Source organism: Schistocerca piceifrons, chromosome 9 (assembly GCF_021461385.2).
Source record: "Schistocerca piceifrons isolate TAMUIC-IGC-003096 chromosome 9, iqSchPice1.1, whole genome shotgun sequence".
Classification (NCBI taxonomy): Eukaryota; Metazoa; Arthropoda; class Insecta; order Orthoptera; family Acrididae; genus Schistocerca; species Schistocerca piceifrons.
This window is the reverse complement of record NC_060146.1, coordinates 43388848-43409123: the sequence shown is the minus strand read 5'-3', so window position 1 is coordinate 43409123 and position 20276 is coordinate 43388848. Positions and strand designations below refer to the sequence as shown.

Below are 20276 nucleotides of genomic sequence, written 5' to 3'. Positions count from 1 at the left end.
CCTATCTCATCTCTCAAAGTTAGCCATTCTTCTTCTACAGTATTTCTTCCCCTGCTGTTGTCAATTGTTCCCGTATGCTCTCTCTGAAACTCTCTATGATCTCTGGTTCTTTCAGCTTATCCAGTTTCAAATGGTTCAAATGGCTCTGAGTACTATGGGACTTAACATCTGAGGTCATCAGTCCCCTAGAACTTAGAACTACTTAAACCTAACTAACCTAAGGACATCACACACATCCATGCCCGTAGCAGGATTCGAAACTGCGACCGTGGCGGTCGCGCGGTACCAGACTGTAGCGCCTAGAACCGCTCGGCCGTATCCAAGTTCCATCTCCTTTAATTCCTACCTTTTGGCAGTTTCTTCAGTTTTAATCTACAGTTCATAACCAATAAGTGGTGGACAGAGTCCACATCTGCCCTTACAAATGTCTTACAATCAAAAAGCTAGCTCCTAAATCTCTGTCTTGCTGTTATATAATCTATCTGAAACCTTCCAATGTCTTCAGGCCTCTTTCACGTATACAACCTTCTTTCGTGGTTTTTAAGCCAAGTGTTAGCTACGGTTAAGTTATTCCCTGTGCAAAATTCTGTCAGGCGGCTTCCTCTTTCATTCCTTTCCTTCTCTTTTTTTTCCTACTACCGAATTCCTGTCTCACATGACTATTAATTTTCGTCTCCTTTTCTTTAGTTGCATCGTACATTTCTTCGATCTCTTCATCACCTGCAGAGCTAGTTGGCATATAAACTTGTACTACTGTAGTAGGCGTGGGCTTCGTGTGTATCTTGGCGACAATAATGCGTTCACTATGCTGTTCATAGTAGCTTATCCGCACTCCTATTTTTTATGCATTATTAAACCTACTCCTGCGTTACCCCTATTTGATTTTGTATTTATAACCCTGTATTCACCTGACCAGAAGTCTTGTTCCTCTTGGCACTGAACTTCACTAATTCCCACTATACCTAACTTTAACCTATCCATTCCCCTTTTTAAATTTTCGAACCTACCTGCCCGATTAAGGGATCTGACATTCCACGCTCCGATCCGTAGAACGCCAGTTTTCTTTCTCCTGATAACGACGTGCTCCTGAGTAGTCCCTGCCAGGAGATCCGAATGGGGGACTATTTTACCTCCGGAATATTTTACCGAAGAGAATGTCATCATCATTTATCCATACAGTAAAGCTGCATGCCCTCGGGAAAAATTACGGCTGTAGTTTCCCCTTGCTTTCAACTGTTCGCAGTACCAGCACAGCAAGGTAGTTTTGGTTGGTGTTACAGGGCCAGATCAGTCAATCATCCAGACTGTTGTCCCTGCCATTACTGTAAAGACTGCTGGCCCTCTTCAGGAACCACACAGTGTCCAGCATCTCAACAGATACCCCTCCATTGTGTTTTCACCTATGGTACGGCTATTTGTCCGGGGAGGGGGGGGGGACTGGATAGACGTCCTAACCACCTTCTCCCCCCTGTCCATTGCCACCTTTCCCTCTCCATATCCATCTCCTCCTCCTCCATTCCCCTCTCTTCGTCGAATACCCCGTCCCTGTCTCTCTGTCCATCTTCTCATCCCCCCCCCCCCCCCTCGCAACTTTCTCGCTCGCTGTCCATCTCCTCCTGTCCTCTTTCTGTCCATCTCCTCCTTTCCTTTCCTGCCATTCCTCTGTCAATCTCCACTTTCCCCTTCTGTCTGATTTCGAGCATCGTCTATTCATACTGCAAGTTCACATTTTGCAGTAGTATTCTAATCGCAAACCGGTAAGCCACAAATACGATTTTCCTGTTTGCTAACAACGTTTTACTGTTACTTCTTGTAGAACTTGTAAACAGCCGATCAGTTACAGCTTGGAGAGTTTATTAAAACCCCTTTACATTGGTTTCTACGTTCATAAAAATGTCTTATTCAGAAGGAAAATATGGAAAATGGATTACATGTTGCGGCAGAGGTGCGTTAAAGTATAGCCGAAAGGCGTAGTCACATATAAAATCTCACCTCCAAAAAATGGTTCTAAACGCTCTGAGCACTGTGCGACTTAACTTCTGAGGTCATTAGTCGCCTAGAACTTAGAACTAATTAAACCTAACTAACCTAAGGACATCAGACACATCCATGCCCGAGGCAGGATTTGAACCTGCGACCGTACGGGCGCTCGGCTCCAGACTGTAGCGCCTAGAACCGCACGGCCACTCCGGCCGACTCTCACCTCCATATTTAGTGCACTAGCTGTACATTGTTGAGAGAGTATATATTGAGTATATATTGAGTAAGCAGCAAAAGGAAACAAAAGAAAAATTTGGAGTAGGAATTAAAGTCCATGGAGAACAGATAACATTTTGAGGCTTGCCGACGTCATTGTAATTCTGTCTGAAACACCATAGAACCTGGAAGAGCAGCTGTACAGAATAGACAGTGCCTTGAAAGAAGGACATAAGATGAAACTCTACGAAAGCAAAATGAGGATAATGGAGTGTAGTGGAATTAAATGTAGGCTGAAGGGATTAGATTAAGAAATGGGACACTTTAAGTAGTAGTAGATGAGTTTTGCTATCTGGCAAGGTAATAGCTGGCTACGGCAAGGAAAGCGTTTCTGAAGAAGAGAAATTTGTTAACATCGAGTATCTGAAAGTATCTGTATGGAGTGTTGTCATGTATGGAAGTGAAACATGGACGATAAATAGTTTAGACAACAAGAGAATAGAAGCTTTCGAAATGTGGTGCTACAGAATAATGCTGAAGATTAGATCGGTAGATCACGTGAAGAAGCTTGCACAGGATATGGTAGTATGGAGAGCTGCATCAAACCTGTCTCTGGACTAAAGACCACGACAGCAACAACATCCAGTTCCCATGCATTGACATATGTAAATGTGTGATTCCTCGTTTCTTTCTTTTCCTTTTAACTTGACTCAGCTACAGCAATGGGTGGCTGGGAACAGCTAGTTCATTAACAAAAAGGAACACAGAGTTAAGAGTCAAACTGAACTGGAAATTATTTTTACGTCTTTGTCGCTTTTACAACACTTAACTCATTACTCCTGCTGTTTTGGGAATAGTATGATACGTTCCCTCATTTCCAATTTTTGTTAAGCTAAGTTATAACGAAACTGTCAACACCACGTTAATCTCAAAAGCGGGAGCTAGACAGCTTCGGTGCAGAAGTGTCGTATCGGTTACTGTACAAATTTCTAATTTATTTACACGAGTTGTGTATTTTTAATTTAACGTGGAGGTGAAATTTCGTATTTCACGGTGCGTTCCTGGCATAATATGTAATCAGTTGTCCATACTCGTATTTACCTTGTGAATAAGATATTTTTAGAAACGTTGAAACCACGTTAAATGGGTTTCAATAAAACTTCTTATTTTTAACTGATAGGCTGTTACCTATTTCCACAAAAGGGTTTCATTCAACGGTTGCTGCTGCTCCAGCCATGTACAAAATTTAAAAAAAAAATGGCTCTGAGCACTATGGGACTTAACATCTGTGGTCATCAGTCCCCTAGAACTTAGAACTACTTAAACCTAACTAACCTAAGGACATCACACACATCCATGCCCGAGGCAGGATTCGAACCTGCGACCGTAGCAGTCGCGCGGTTCCGGACTGAGCGCCTAGACAAAATTTAAAAGGTTTACTTATATATACATTAATATGGAGGTGAAATTTTGTATTTTACTGCGCTTTTCGGCTATATTTTAACATACCTCTGCCACAACATGTAATCCGGTTAAATGTCTAGGAGAAGTTTCTGAAACCTTCACAATTTACAACGGCAGGCCGATGGACGATGTGCTCTCACCGGTTCTCTTCAATCCTTAGACAGGATAATGAGAGAGTGGGATGAAGACCTACACGAGAAAAACGTCAGATGAATCCATTTAGGACAAGGAAGAGTAAGATTTGAGATGAAAAATCTCGCTTTTGCTGAAGATATTGCAGTAGTTTCTAAGGACCAAATAGATGCAAAGATAATAATAGAACACTTCCTAAAACTGCAGCTAAAATCGGATTCGGAAACATTAAAAGAGTTGATAAGTTGAAGTATTTGGGAGAATGAATACAATCAAATGGGTTAGATAACACCACACGTAAGGAAACATCGAACAAAATGCAAATAGCATAAAAGCTCACCCAAAACAGATATAATAAAACACCACTATCATTACAGCCAACGCATGAAGAAGTTCTGGGAAGATAAAAAGAACAAAATTATACCTCTGTCTTAGATTCTAAGCTGTCTATAATTGGCCAATTCTGTAGTAAAAAATATATGTAATATTATTATTATCGTGTCAGAAACATATAGGTACATGTACAGACATTTTATACGGTTATGATTAAATTACCTTTGACCAAAACTTGGGCACTTCCAGTGCATGTTCTGTTGCTTGTCGAAGATCATCTTCTGTACAGGAGACTGGACACAATCGACACCGAAGTATGTGGCCAACTGACTGTTCTTCTCCGCAGTCACACCGAATATCATTCGGATCAGTGTATTCCCATCTTGCCGAGTCGCAGCCCTCCATAGTTGCAACCTAGCTTTTTCAGCAGTGGTTCTAAGTTCCTTTGATGTCCTGAGGGAGCCCTTCCTTGACTTCAGTCGCTGCGGATGCGGTTCATGCCCATACAAAGGATGGGTAATTTCCTGTTCCACTGCCTTCCTTTCCTCGGTCGCAGCTGTCTCTCTTCGAACAGGTGGTGGTGCTATTCCTACATATATCTGAGTCCTTTTCAGGACTACAGTTAACGATTGTATCTATTAACATACAAATCATAACACCAGCCAGAGAAGAACTGCTACGAGAAACAGATATATGTGGTAAAATATAGCCTATGTCCGTCTCAAGAACTTCTCTAGATTTTTGACAGTAATGTTTCCTTTTTATGTATTAATTATTTATATATCGTATATATTAAAAATAGGTATATGAAAAGACGCACGTATCCGAATGCAACGTCGTGTGAAAATTTCGAAGCAACTGGTGAAGGACTTTTGGAAATTTAAGGTTTATCAATCGAAGATTTACAGTTTTATTTACATGTTCCCTTGTTTCATAATTCTTGACTCATTAGCCCTGCTGTTTTGATAGGAGAATCATCGTACGTACCCTCATTTTCAATTCTTATTAAGCTAAGGTATAAACAAAGAACCAACACCACGTTATTCTCAGATACGTCAGACAACATCACTTTACAGGTGGCTTGTCAGTTACTATATACATTTCTAATTTAGTTACACTGATGTTAATGTAATAAGTGGTCTCGGAATTCCAGCTCCACCCAATCTGTACACGTAGACCATCATGGAATTTTTTTCTTGGAAATATTGACTCATTCAGTAGAAACTGCAACACTAATTCGATGAATACTAGATGGAAAAAAATGCACTTGAATAAAACATCCTTAAACTTTTGTGTTTTTAGGTGATAAATGTACTAAAAACATTACAGTTCACTGCCAAGAGCTTACAATAAATACTTACTTTTTTGCAACCAGTCTCAGGCATCAGACCATCATTAGATATCATAATGTACTGAAAACAGCATGCATAGCAATGTAAAACATGGCATCAGTTAATATAAAATTAATTACATGTAACAATTACGTGACAGCAGCTAATTATGATAGGTTTTGTGCTGCTCTCGCTAATTTGGTCTGTAACGAGTTATTTATTCGTACAGTCTCTCACAATTGCTTTCACATTTTATTAATACTTTAGTTCTTTTGTATTCACGTTCTCTGATCGTCATTATGTATACTGAATCGATACATGCCCAGTTCCTCCGGCTCGCATTGCCTCAAAGAACGTGATAAATCAGAACAAAATAAACAGAGCCACTGTTGTGGAACTCAGAACTTATCTTCGAGTAGAAATAAACATTGGTATCGTGTATTTCAGTACACACCTACAGAAAAAATTCATCGCACACAGTGCTTGTTCTGTTTCAGGGACTGGCACTGAAGAAAGGATCAGACATCCGCCAGATGTGGTCCAACTTCTCCGACCCCATCGACTTCCGGGTGTACGTCTTGAACCTCACCAACCCTGAGGCGGTGCACAGAGGGGAGAAACCCATCGTACAAGAAATCGGACCGTACTTCTACGAGTGAGTCTTCTGCACCGCTATGACTTGATCCACTTGTCATTACAGCACGGAGGCATCAACATTAGTTATTAGAAAATGTTAAAGTTATAACTTTCTACGAGAGACGTTCCAGAAGTAAGTTTCGTCATCGTTCTTTCACGAGCAAACTTTATTACCAAAAACAAATACACCATGGCGTCGTAGACTACACATCTTCCACCGTTTTCCGACGTAGTGACCACCAACACCGACTGTTTTTATTTGTTTAGTTCTCAAATTTTTTGCTTTTATTTGTATTAGAGTTGTTTAGTTCTGCAATTTTTTGCTTTCGATCTGTGTTAGAGTTGTCCTTGATAAAATATTCTTATCTTTAAAGTTTGATTGTGGTGGTTATTGGTCGCGCCAGACCGCTCGTAAATTTTTTTTTAATGAATTAAAACAACTTAACATCTTGTTCATTCTTAGGTTAAGATGTTATAACCTCAATAGAATAAAAGCCTCAAAGTCCTGCTCAGACACACAGCCGAAGGCCATCCTATGAAATGGCCTCACGGTAAGTGAGGTCTCCTTATCAGGGTGATTAATATAGGTTTTTATATTATACAATTGTTTGTTGGGAGGCCTACTGTGTGTAGGAGTGGGGAGGGTGGGTAGGTTTTACGTGTTATGACGCTACTGCATTGGTTTGTGTACGCGTGTTACAGCGCGTGACCTTGATTCGGACTTGGTCACTGGCGCTCTGTCTCTGTCGTAGCGTGCAATCACTTTGTAGAAACAACTCTGATGGTCCTAGGTGCCCTGCGATGCAAGGAACTGTTGTTTGATCCGCTAACAACCAGTCCTGTACTCAAGCAATGTTGTTTTCATTTGTGGATGTGGAGGGACGCTCATTTCGACCTTCATCCTCCACACTCTACCTCCCTTCTCTGTACTGCAGCATCAGCGACCAACCATTTGACGAGGCATGACCTCTTCACCATATACGGTCTGCAGGCGTTTTGAGTGATGGACATACTAAGCCCATGCATCCATTCATATTGGATAACAACACACTATTCCACTGGCGACCACGCTGTGAGTAGACGTCCGTCTGTCATAGTGATTTGCACTGGAATAATCTCGGACACACCAGTCTGGCCGGCCGAGGTGGCCGAGCGGTTCTAGGCGCTACAGTCTGGAACCGCGCGACCGCTATGGTCGCAGGTTCGAGTCCTGCCTCGGGCTTGGATGTGTGATGTCCTTAGGTCAGTTAGGTTTAAGTAGTTCTAAGTTCTAGGGGCCTAATGACCTCAGAAGTTAAGTCCCATAGTGCTCAGAGCCATTTGAACCATTTTAAACACCAGTCTGCTGCTACTCTTTGTTCTTCGGCGCTCTACGCATGCGTCGTTCCTCCACTGCTGACGCCCCTTCCGTCACTGAACCAGTGATGTGTGTGGAATCACATGGCGTTTGTTTGCGTCACCTGGTGTACAATCTTGTCATTCAAAAACAGTGGCAAATCTTACTTTCGAGACGTCCCTTGTACTACTTTCCTACATAATCAGACCATGTTGATGCATTGATCATATCTCTCGACGAACTGACAAGAACCCCAAACATAAATATGAAGATGGTATCTGTTCTTTCTGACAGCTCTCTTAGAATGAAATGATAATTAAATCTAGATCTTAAGCTGTCGACAAGCGTTGATATACATCAACGTGGGCAGTTGAAAATGTGTGCCCCGACCGGGACTCGAACTCGGGATCTCCTGCTTATATGGTAGACGCTCTATCCATCTGAGCCACCGAGGGCACAGAGGATCGTACGACTGTAGGGACTTATCCCGTGCACGCTCCTCGTAAGACTCACATTCCCAGCTTAATGTCCACACACTAGATTCGTAGTGCTCCTACCATTATTCGCGGCAGACAATCTTACCGAGTCCCGTAACAGTTCGGGCAATGCGTGTGCATCCAGCACAGAAGAAGGAGGTCAATGGCCGGTTAGCCTTAACTACATGTCCGAAAGAACAAATACCATCTTCATATATAGTTAAGGCTAACCGGCCATTGACCTTCCTCTCCTGTGCTAGATGCACACGCATTGCCCGAACTGTTACGGGACTCGGTAAGATTGTCTGCCGCGAATAATGGCAGGGGCACTACGAACGTAGTGTGTGGACATTAAGTTGGGAATGTAAGTCTCACGGGGAGCGTGCAAGGATGAATCCCTGCAGTCGCACTATACTCTGTGGCCTCGGTGGCTGAGAAGGTCTGTGCTTCGGTAGCGCAGTAGACAGCGCGTAAGTCTCACAATGTTGCCGGCACGGTAGCTCAGCGTGTTCGGTCAGAGGGTTAACTGCCCTCTGTAAAAAAAAGAAAACTGATCAACGACGAAGTTAAGTGGGTGTCTTAAGACGGCCGGCCCGAGGAGATGCAACGAACGAAAGCGAACAACATGAGATAAAAAGAAGTTGCCGGGCACGGTAGCTCGCCGTGTTCGGTCAGAGAGCTGACTGGCCTCTGTAATAAAAATAACTGAGTGAAAAGATAAACAACGAACTTCAACCGGTGTCATGTGACGTCCGCTACGACGAAATACAACTAACCATAACGAAAAATACAGATGGTGTGACGTCGGCGGCATTCGTTACGTCACATACAAAAAAATTATATATATATAATATTTTTATTTTTATCAGCATGATTCTTTCTCTCAGGCATATTATCTTCTCTTATCACTTTTACTTACGTGCATAAGTAAATATGAAACGGTTTCTTGAAGGGCCGCTGTTATTCATGTACCAACTTTAGATTTTAGAACGTGATGACTAAAATATAGTTGCCGTTAACTGAATTGAATGTAATTTTGTTAATTTATATTTATTGATTGCAAAGCACGGGGCCGGCCGCGGTGGTCTCGCGGTTCTAGGCGCGCAGTCCGGAACCGTGCGACTGCTACGGTCGCAGGTTCGAATCCTGCCTCGGGCATGGATGTGTGTGATGTCCTTAGGTTAGTTAGGTTTAAGTAGTTCTAAGTTCTAGGGGACTGATGACCACAGCTGTTAAGTCCCATAGTGCTCAGAGCCATTTGAACCATTTTTCGAAAAGCACGGCTTGAGAGAATTTCGATTGTTGCCGTGGAGCGGCCAAGATAAAACTTACTGAACTCATGGAATCTGCATAATTTAAAAACTGAACTTTAACGTAATTAATTATCTGTTGCAATTTAGAAAGGTTCTTACAACGAAATCTCTCGCATTTACATTTACTGTTAACACCTTGAAAAATAAATTAATACTTCGGTGCTTAATGGCCGACCAGAGGCTGCATCGGAAGATGAGATTCTCGCAGCGCAAATTACTGAAAAAATGCTTATTAAAAATAGCTAGCCACTGCGAGCATTTGAGGTGACAACTATTACAAAGAAATTCATTTTGTGATAATAATAACATTTTGTTTTAGTTATAAATACGAATAAGTTACATAAAATATGTGTAGCCGCTCGATGGCTGCCTTCCGTATAGCGAAACAAAACTGTGTGGGTACACATTATCAACTGTCCCCGTTGATGTATATCAACGCCTGTCGACAGCTTAGGGTCTTTATTTAATTATCATTTCACCCAAACATATAATCCTGCCTGAGACCGTGGCGAGCCCGTGAAGGCATGCTTTATTTTCTTAACCGAAATCAAAGCGCTGGGAACCAAATTACGTATTCACGCACACGACGAGATGGATATGACTTAGAATCAGGCCTGGTTATAGGGTTGATGTCCAGATACGTCTCATTCGGACTGGTGCATCCTTTGTTTTCCGAGCAGCACGTGGCCGAGGATTGTCGACCGAAGACACGGTACTGGTAGCCCAGAGGACGCGCGTCAGTTTTCTTTTTACTGGACGTCCGTGATATTTTAATGTCTAGTGACATGTGGTGTCTGTTCTGTCGGAGTTGTCTGATAGAACAGACACAAATGGCGGTACAGTGGTAGTAAAGATACAAAATTCCGATAAACAACACATCAGCCGCCTACGGATACTGCAATAAATCGACAGTGCAGTTTAAGCAAGTTGTTGGAACCGTCACCGAGCAGGAATCCGTTGGGTGTTGACCACGGCAACTGCTGCTACGAGTATGGCTTCTGCACTGGTCCGCCCAATGACGAAAACACCACCAGTTTCTACATTAGATAAATGAGGCAATGTACCCCAAGATAGCAACGTATCAGGGTAAAGTTTGTGACCTAAACACTACAATGCAGCGTGGAATGGGCACGGTTAATTCGGGATTTGGAAGATATTACTTGGTGTAGCGTTTGGTACACGCGACAGAGTACATCCTCTCGATGTAGTCAGCTATCGCCTTATCTGTCAAACTACCGACAACATCCCGGACAATGCTATACTTATGGAGTAGGCTGGCTCTGAGCACTATGGGACTCAACTGCTGAGGTCATTAGTCCCATAGAACTTAGAACTAGTTAAACCTAAGTAACCTAAGGACATCACAAACATCCATGCCCGAGGCAGGATTCGAACCTGCGACCGTAGCGTATGGAGTAGGAAGTTGGGGTCTTTGAGAACGGCGGCTTGTATTAAATTGTCGGCTGTATATTTCTGAGCGAGGAGACACATTATCTTAGCTCCAGTCGTTCTACCACAAGGTGGCTGTCGCTCTAGACTGTAACGTCCATGGCGTATCGTCGTGTGGTAGGTCGTTGACGGGTAGGGTAAACGTGACTGCGCGACCAGGCCCATTGGACTGCGCCACCGTGTCATCCGCTGTCATGTGGATGCACTACAGAGAGGAGTGTGGTTAGCACAGAACTCCTCCAGCCAATTTTTGAGAACATTTCTTTAGATCATGATGATGATGATGATGCTTGGTTTCTGGGGCGCTCAACTGCGCCGTCATCAGCACCCAGACAAAGTCACAAATTTTACACAGTCGAATTTCTTTCATGGTCCAGTCTAGCCACTGTCGCGATTGATGATGATGATAATGAAATGATGAGGACAACACAAACACCCTGTGCCCGGGCAGAGAAAATCCTCAGCCCGGCCGAGAATCGAATCCGCGATCCTGTGATCCAGAGGCAGCAACGCGAGCCCCTGGACCACTAGTTTCTGACATTTCTCTTGGAGAACAGCGGTTGTTTGAGGTTACCAGTTTCTGTCTCTATGATGATGGTAGGCGGTGGGGTGGACGGAGCAGGTGTTACGACTCTTCCAGTTGCTGCCTACTTACGAGACTTCTCTTTCAGATACAAGGGGCAGTCACTTAGAAAGCTGCGACCATTAAACGTGATAATGGTGTCCGTCCTTCTGTAAGCATTCACCTTCCAAAGCCGTCACTGCATGTCATTGGATGCCGTGTCAGTAGAGTAGGGGGTACTGAGAGCAAACCTGGTAGTCCAGATAAGTAGAATATGTGGATTTGTCGTGTGCAGAATACGCTGAAGCACTGTCGTGCGTCAGGAACACCTCCTTGGACGTTCGGTGAGACACTACGTCTTAACAGCCCCCCCCCCCCCCCTTAACTAACTCAGCTAATTCCAATAGTATCCTTCTGTGACTGGTCCTTACAAGCGTAACCTCTAAGCGCCACACCATGGCGGTCTCAAATTACATTCGGCACAAAGTTGCCAGATGACAGCGCTGGTGAATCGACATGTCTCCACAGCTTGCTTTGCTCTTTTTCTATCGGGGCAATATTGGTACATCCAGCCCCTGTCCATGGTGATTAGGCCGCTAAAGAAGTCATGTACATCGGCCCTACACACGCATAACACTCACACTGCTGCCTTGATAATATCGTACAACATGTTAAAATCTGATCCTCTTTTCGCCGGTCGCTGTGACCGAGCGGTTCTAGGTCCTTCAGTCCGGAACCGTGCTGCTGCTACAGTCGCAGGTTCGAATCCTGCCTCGGGCATGGATGTGTGTGATGTCCTTAGTTAAATCTACGTAGTTCTTAGGGGACTGATGACCTCAGATGGTAAGTCCCATAGTGCTGAGATCCATTTGAACCATCTAAAGTAGCACCAGCTAGCCTTCCACTGACGTCACAAAACAAACAGCTGCAGCCGGAGTGGTCCCATGCTCAGGAAGCATGGATTGCTGACGAATGACACGACACTGTGTTCAGCAATGAATCACTGGACTTCCATGCCACAGATGGCGATCGTTGGTGAATTTGGTGACCTCCTGGGAAGAGGTGCCATTCTCCGATTGTTTTGGAGATGCATGGTGTCTGATGTGGAGAGCCACCTGGCATTACCAGGTCACAGCTGGCAGTGATGACGGAAATGTGATGGTTGTTGTTGTTGTTGTTGTGGTCTTCAGTCCTGCTACTGGTTTGATGCGGCTCTCTATGCTGCTCTATCCTGTGCAAGCTTATTCTTCTCCCAGTACCTACTGCAACCTACATCCTTCTGAATCTGCCAGCTAGTCTGTGGATGGTTTTTAGGCGGTTTTCCATCTGCCTCGGCGGATGCGGGCTGTATCCCCTTATTCCCCCTCAGCTACACAACGTCGGCGATTGCTGCGCAAACAAGTTCTCCACGTACGTGTACGCCACCATTACTCTACCACGCAAACATAGGGGTTACACTCGTCTGGTGTGAGACGTTCCCTGGGGGGTCCACCGGGGGCCGAACCGCACAATAACCCTGGATTCGGTGTGGGGCGGCGGAGGGGTGAAGTGGACTGCGGTAGTGGTCGTGGGGTTGTGGACCACGGCGGCTGCGGCGAGGATGGTGTCTCTCTGTCGTTTCTAGGCCCACAGTTAACATGCGACGTACAAACGAAACGGAGCTCTACTTGCTCTGTCAATTCTACATGGTAAAGGTCCCAGATTGACGAGCAACACAAGATTTGCTCGGTGATTTGCCACTGGCGGTTATTCTGAATGTAGTAGGAGGCGACAGAGTACGGCATATGTATTTGAGAGGTACGTCTGCCACCTTCACTGTGTTCTTGTAACGTGTGTCTTTAAATATCTTGTCGAATATTGCATGTTATATCACAGACCTGGTAGTGGGGTTATTCCAAAAAAGCATATGACTCATTGTCTAAAGCAGTGGTTCCCAACAGTAGCTCGGTACGGGCTTTTGTTTAAGTTTCGAGAACATACCTTCACCGAGGAATCAAGCAGTATATTGCTCCCTCCTACGTATATCTCGTGAAGAGGCCATGAGGATAAAATCAGAGAGATTATAGCCCACACAGAGGCATACCGACAATCCTTCTTTCCACGAACAATACTAGACTGGAATAGAAGGGAGAACCGATAGAGGTACCCTCCGCCGCACACCGACAGATGGCTTGCGGAGTATGGATGTAGATGTAGATGTAGGTGGTCCGATGACGCTCAGGGGTCCGAGAGCTATGCCAGAGGGGTCCGCAAGATGCTATTAGAATAAAAAATATTTTAAATATATTTCGTATGATCAGATTTTTTTGTTTTGGCCGCTTCCTGCAGGAGCAGAGCTCTAGCGAACGCTAACTTCTGCGTCCAGCGCCTACCTAGAGCCAACTGACTCTAGCACACTCTACCGCAAAACTAGAATTAGATAGAGGCAAATAGTTAATTACAATGATGGCTAATTTGAAAAACTTTTAAGCTCAGCATTTTTTCAGTAATGAATATGTCAATGTTTTTTCTAAGTACCAAAAATAGAAAAGGTATAAAAAGACTCTTCATTTGGTTTTTTTTAGGTAGTTGATACTGTGATATGACAAGGTACCAATCATGCTCGATGAGGGGGACCTTGGGAAACTTTTGTCGGGAACCCCTGGTCTAAAGTGATGCAAAGGTTACTGTTAGGATGCACTAGCAGTTTTGATTGTTGTCATTGCGACTGGGTCCTTTAATACGAAAATAATGCAAATACAGGAGATTGCTCGCCAAGCGACCGAGATACGTTTGTTGCGAATTACTACATCCACACCACGTACATCAGTACCACGCAAGCTACCTGACGTCTGTGGCGAAGGGAACTGCCGATACCACTAGCTGATCACTTTCCCCGTTCCACTCCCTCGAACGGCGCGTGGCAAGTACGATTGTCAGTAGACCTCTGTACTAAGTCTAGTCTCTCTCATTTTCCATCGTGACCATTTAACGAGATGTATGTGGGAGGCAGAAATAGGCTGTCAGACTCTTCCCGGAAAGCGCTCTCTCGAAATTTGAACAGCATCAGTAGCAAACCTCTCCATGACGCACAACACGGCTCTTCCAACGTCTGCCTCTGTAGTTTGCTGACTGTCTCTGCAACCAGCTCGGGTCAGCTCAACGATCCCGGGACGAAACGCGCCGCTCTTCGTCGGATCTTCTCTTCCATCAGCCCTACCTGGTAACGGTCCCAGATTCTGTCCAAAAAGCGCCTTATAAACCACTTCATTCGTGGACGAGTTACATTTCCGTAAGATTCTTCCTGAGAATCTCTATCTGGCATCTGCTTTTCGTACTATTTTTTGCATGTGGTCATTCAGTTTAAGGTCGCTCTGGATAGTTCTGCTAGACATTTTACAGTAGATAGTGTTTCCAGCAATTTGTCATCAATAGTGCAGTTGTACAGCGGCGGATTTCTTTTTCTATGTTTGCGCAATATACAGGGCTATTATAAATGATTTAAGCGATTTCATAAATTCACTGTAGCTCCATTCATTGACGTATGGTCACGACACACTACAGATACGTAGAAAAACTCATAAAGTTTTCTTCGGCTGAAGCCGCACTTCAGGTTTCTGCCGCCAGAGCGCTCGAGAGCGCAGTGAGACAAAATGGCGACAGGAGCCGAGAAAGCGTATGTCCTGCTTGAAATTCACTCACATCAGTCAGTCATAACAGTGCAACGACACTTCAGGACGAAGTTAAACAAAGATCCACCGACTGCTAACTCCATTCGGCGATGGTATGCGCAGTTTAAAGCTTCTGGATGCCTCTGTAAGGGGAAATCAACGGGTCGGCCTGCAGTGAGCGAAGAAACGGTTGAACGCGTGCGGGCAAGTTTCACGCGTAGCCCGCGGAAGTCGACGAATAAAGCAAGCAGGGAGCTAAACGTACCACAGCCGACGGTTTGGAAAATCTTACGGAAAAGGCTAAAGCAGAAGCCTTACCGTTTACAATTGCTACAAGCCCTGACACCCGATGACAAAGTCAAACGCTTTGAATTTTCGGCGCGGTTGCAACACCTCATGGAAGAGGATGCATTCAGTACGAAACTCGTTTTCAGTGATGAAGCAACATTTTTTTCGTAATGGTGAAGTCAACAGACACAATGTGCGAATCTGGGCGGTAGAGAATCCCCACGCATTCGTGCAGCAAATTCGCAATTCACCAAAAGTTAAAGTGTTTTGTGCCATGTCACGGTTTAAAGTTTACGGCCCCTTTTTCTTCTGCGAAAAAAACGTTACAGGACACGTGTATCTGGACATGCTGAAAAATTGTCTCATGCCACAACTGGAGACCGACAGCGCCGACTTCATCTTGCAACAGGATGGTGCTCCACCGCACTTCCATCATGATGTTCGGCATTTCTTAAACAGGAGATTGGAAAACCGATGGATCGGTCGTGGTGGAGATCATGATCAGCAATTCATGTCATGGCCTCCACGCTCTCCCGATTTAACCCCATGCGATTTCTTTCTGTGGGGTTATGTGAAAGAGTCAGTGTTTAAATCTTCTCTACCAAGAAGCGTGCCAGAACTGCGAGCTCGCATCAACGATGCTTTCGAACTCATTGATGGGGACATGCTGCGCCGAGTGTGGGAGGAACTTGATTATCGGCTTGATGTCTGCCGAATCACTAAAGGGGCACATATCGAACATTTTTGAATGCCTAAAAAAACTTTTTGAGTTTTTGTATGTGTGTGCAAAGCATTGTGAAAATATCTCAAATAATAAAGTTATTGTAGAGCTGTGAAATCGCTTCAATCATTTGTAATAACCCTGTATTACATTTATTTACGTCCAGGGTCAACTGCCAAAGCCTGTACCGTTCATCAATCCTGTGCAGGCTATTCTGCAAATCAGTGCTGTCTTCTGGAGTTGCTACTTTGTTATAGAAAACCACATCATCTGCCACCAGTCTTAAAGAACTTCCGACGCTTTCTAATAATTAATAATTTATATTCATTTGCAAACAGTAACGGTCCTATCACACTTCCTTCGGGTAATCAGGGAAGCGCCTTTGTATCTGTTCCGGTAAACGTGATGTGTAGAGTTCTATCTGCAAGGAAGTCTCGAATCTAGTCGCAAATGTGGTCCAATAATCGAAAAGCTCGTATTTTTTTGACTACACGGCAGTGCGGTACGGTGTCAAATGCCTTCCTAAAGCCAAACGGCATCAAACTGAGCGCCGTTGTCTACGGTGCTGTGAATATCATGGAGGAACAGAGCGAGTTGAGTTTCGCAGGATCTCTGTTTGCGGAAACCATTTTGATTTTTATAGAGGAGATTTTCTTTCTCCAAGAAGATCACAATTCTTGAGCATAATGTGGTGTCACCGCCAGACACCACACTTGCTAGGTGGTAGCCTTTAAATCGGCCGCGGTCCGTTAGTATACGTCGGACCCGCGTGTCGCCACTGTCAGTGATTGCAGACCGAGCGCCGCCACACAGCAGGTCTAGAGAGACTTCCTAGCACTCGCCCCAGTTGTACAGCCGACTTTGCTAGCGATGGTTCACTGATAAATTACGCTCTCATTTGCCGAGACGATAGTTAGCATAGCCTTCAGCTACGTCATTTGCTACGACCTAGCAAGGCGCCATTATCATTTGCTATTTATCTTGTGTTGCATGTACCGTCAAGAGCGATGTTCACCAATTATGGATTAAAGTTAAGTATTCCAGAAGCCACGTACCTTTTTTACTAGTCTCACCTCCTTTAACTGTTCCAGACCTCACGCCAGCCTGCGTGAGCTTAAACGCGTGCCTTTCGGCTACCCGTCACAGTGGATTGGCTGTCTTGCCAGTCCACAACACACAAAACATGTTCCACAATCCTACAACAGATTTACGTCAACGATATAGGTCTATAATTGTGTGGATCTGCGCTCTACGGCCCTTCTTAAAAACGGAAATCAGCTGCGCTTTTTTCCAGTCGCGAGGTGCCCTTCATTGCTCCAGCGAACTATGAAAACCTGTTGCTGTTCTTCGGCATAATCTTAGTAGAGTCCTATAGTTATCTCATCTAGTCCTGACGCCTTTCCACTAGTAAGCGATAGTAGTTGATTTTCTATTCCGCGACCATTTATTTCAATATCTGTTATTTCAACGCCCGTACAATGTTTGAAAGAAGGGACCGTATTACGATCTTCTGCGATGGAACAAATTCGGAAGACCGTATGCAGTATTTCGGCCTCCCGTCTGTTATCATCCGTTTTGGTGCCAATGTGGACACTGAGTGACAGAACACGTGCTTACTCATTTTAGTCAGATCGGTTGACAGTAATTTACTTTCAAATTCAGTGAACACTTCTCTCATTGCACCCTTTAAGCTCATGTTCACTTCGTTTAGCTTTCGTTTGTCAGATACATTTTGACTTCTCTTGAATGTGTGACGAAGCTCTCTTTCTTTACGTAGTAGTTTTGCAACACGACTATTAAACCACGGTGGGTCTTTCCCATTTCTTAAGACCTTACTGTTCTCAGCACTGAACATTTGACGTTGGCTACCCAGATACTCTGTAGTTTATATCTACATCTACAGCTACATGGATACTCTGCAAATCACATTTAAGTGCCTGGCAGAAGGTTCATCGAACAACCTTCACAATTCTCTATTATTCCAATCTCGTACAGCGCGCGGAAAGAATGAACACCTATATCTTTCCGTACGAGCTCTCATTTCCCTTATTTTATAGTGGTGATCGTTCCTCCCCATGTACGTCTGTGTCAACAAAATATTTTCGTATTTCGATGAGAAAGTTGGTGACCGGAATTTCATGAGAAGATTCCGTCGCAACGAAAAACGCCTTTCTTTTAATGATGTCCAGTCCAGATCCTGTATCATTTCAGTGACACTCTCTCCCATATTTTGCGATAATACAAAACGTGCTGTCTTTCTTTGAACTTTTTCGATGTACTCCGTCAGTCCTATCTGGTAAGGATCCCACACCACGCAGCAGTATTCTAAAAGAGGACGTACAAGCGTAGTGTAGGCAGTCTCCTTAGTAGTTTCGTTGCAATAAAACGCTGTCTTTAGTTAGCTTTCTCCACAACATTTTCCATGTGTTCCTTCCAATTTCAGTTGTTCGCAATTGTAACTCCTAGGAATTTAGTTGAATTTACGGCTTTTAGATTAGATTGATTTCTCGTGTAACCGAAGTTTGAGTTCCTTTTATCACTCGTGTGGATGACCTCACACTTTCCGTTATTTAGGGTCAACTGCCACTTTTCGCACCATTCAGATATCTTTTAGAAATCGTTTTGTAGTTTGTTTTAATCTTGTGATGACTTTATTAGTCGATAAACGACAGCGTCATCTGCAAACAACCGAAGACGGCTGCTCAGATTGTCTCGCAAATCGTTTATACAGATAAGGAACAGCAAAGGGCCTATAACACTACCTTGGGGAACGCCAGAAATCCTGTCACTCTTGCGGACAGCGGGCACTAGTGGGCACAGATAGACAAACCAGCCAGTCAGGGAGGAGTTTGGAGTCGAAACGGTAGTTATGACCGTAATAAAAACGAACGGGAACTTAGTCAAGCAAATGAAAGGTTTTTGACCAATGATATTAGACGATTCGAAAAAATAAATGAATACTCAGACGATGATCTGATGGAAGATGGATGGATGGCATCAGAAAACAGGCAGGAGCACCATGGACTATGGAAAAGTTCTGTAGGAGGCCTCAACCCACGAATGACTAATGACGTTCGATCACGTAACTTCGACACCTGTTTGCACTCCCTGTGGAAGGGACTAAAGCTGTTTGCGATGACGTTTATACGAGGGCTATTCGGAAAGTAAGGAACTATTGGTCGCGAAATGGAAAGTACAGTAAAAATCCAAACTGGTTTTTATTTTCCACGGTTAGCTAAACTTTCCAACTACTTATCTGCATAGTCGCCGCTCACACTTAGACATCTGTCGTAGCGTTGTACCAACTTTTCAACACCCTCCTCATAAGAAGGTAGCCTCCTGTGTTTTCCGACAATTTTCTGCGTTGTACTGCAGCTCGGTCTCAGAGCCAAGATGTTGTCTTCGTATCCAGCGGTCCGTCTGAGCAGAGATACAACTCGGAGACAGCCGGGGCCGGGCTGTATGCTGGGTGATCAAACATTTCCCAATGAAAACATTGCAGGGACGTCTTCATTGACCCTGCGGTGTGCGGCCGAAAACTCTCATGAAGAAGGAACTGCATGACAGATAAGTTACGTGATGTTGCATAACATCAGGCGAAATCTCTCGGCAGACACTCATATTTGGTGGGATAGACTATTTTCTAGACGTCTTCACGCGCTCTCTTGGCGCTCAGAACTCAGAAGGGGGACGTAATGCTATCCACGGCCTTACTTGAAATGCTGCCCAACACATCTATGCAAAGTTTCATCGGTTTTTGACTGTCGGTTCCATTTCACGACCGATCGTTCCTTGCTTTCCGAACAGCCCACGTAAATAAGAGCCGAATTTTGCGCTGTCTATTGTTTAAAACTAAATTTGCTTAATCGCTGTGCAAACTTAAAAGCATTAAAATCACGCCGTTGTCATTAATTCTCGCAAACGTTGAGCTGTTGGGAAACATGCCGGAGGTGTCCGCATTTATCTATCGTCTGTTCGTGACTCGTCAGCTGTCTGCTCGGCCAGTCCTAATTACAGAACCGGACGCAGGTGACAATTACACGTCGATGGCTGTTAACTAGTTAATGGGAGTCTCCGTTATACGACGCCCGATCAGGCACGAGATACAAATTATTTAGCGGGGCATTGAACGACGCACGCGGGCACAGATTGCCCGGCAACAGACAGCCGGAGTTGGCGCGCGGAGGTACGAAGAGGACAAAACGAAAACTACGCGGCCAAGACACTGAAAGTGATGTCGAATACAACGGAGAGACTCGATACTGAACAATACATTCGACGGAGCCTTCTCTGAATCCCTCTGGAAGGAAAATTTCGTTCAAAATTTTCAGTGAATGACAAGTTTCGTAACTGTGTCTGTTCGTATATAGGTGTCGCGTCCTATGGTAA

At 44.3% G+C, this 20276-nt stretch overlaps 1 protein-coding gene across 1 annotated transcript in view; it reads left to right on the top strand.

The window, feature by feature from the left end:
* LOC124717055 (sensory neuron membrane protein 1-like) overlaps positions 1–20276 on the top strand; it is a 201475-nt gene that overhangs the window by 24744 nt on the left and 156455 nt on the right. The window contains exon 2 of the mRNA XM_047243736.1: positions 5954–6111. Coding sequence (XP_047099692.1) covers positions 5954–6111 — 158 coding nt within the window. The remainder of the gene's footprint in view (positions 1–5953; positions 6112–20276) is intronic.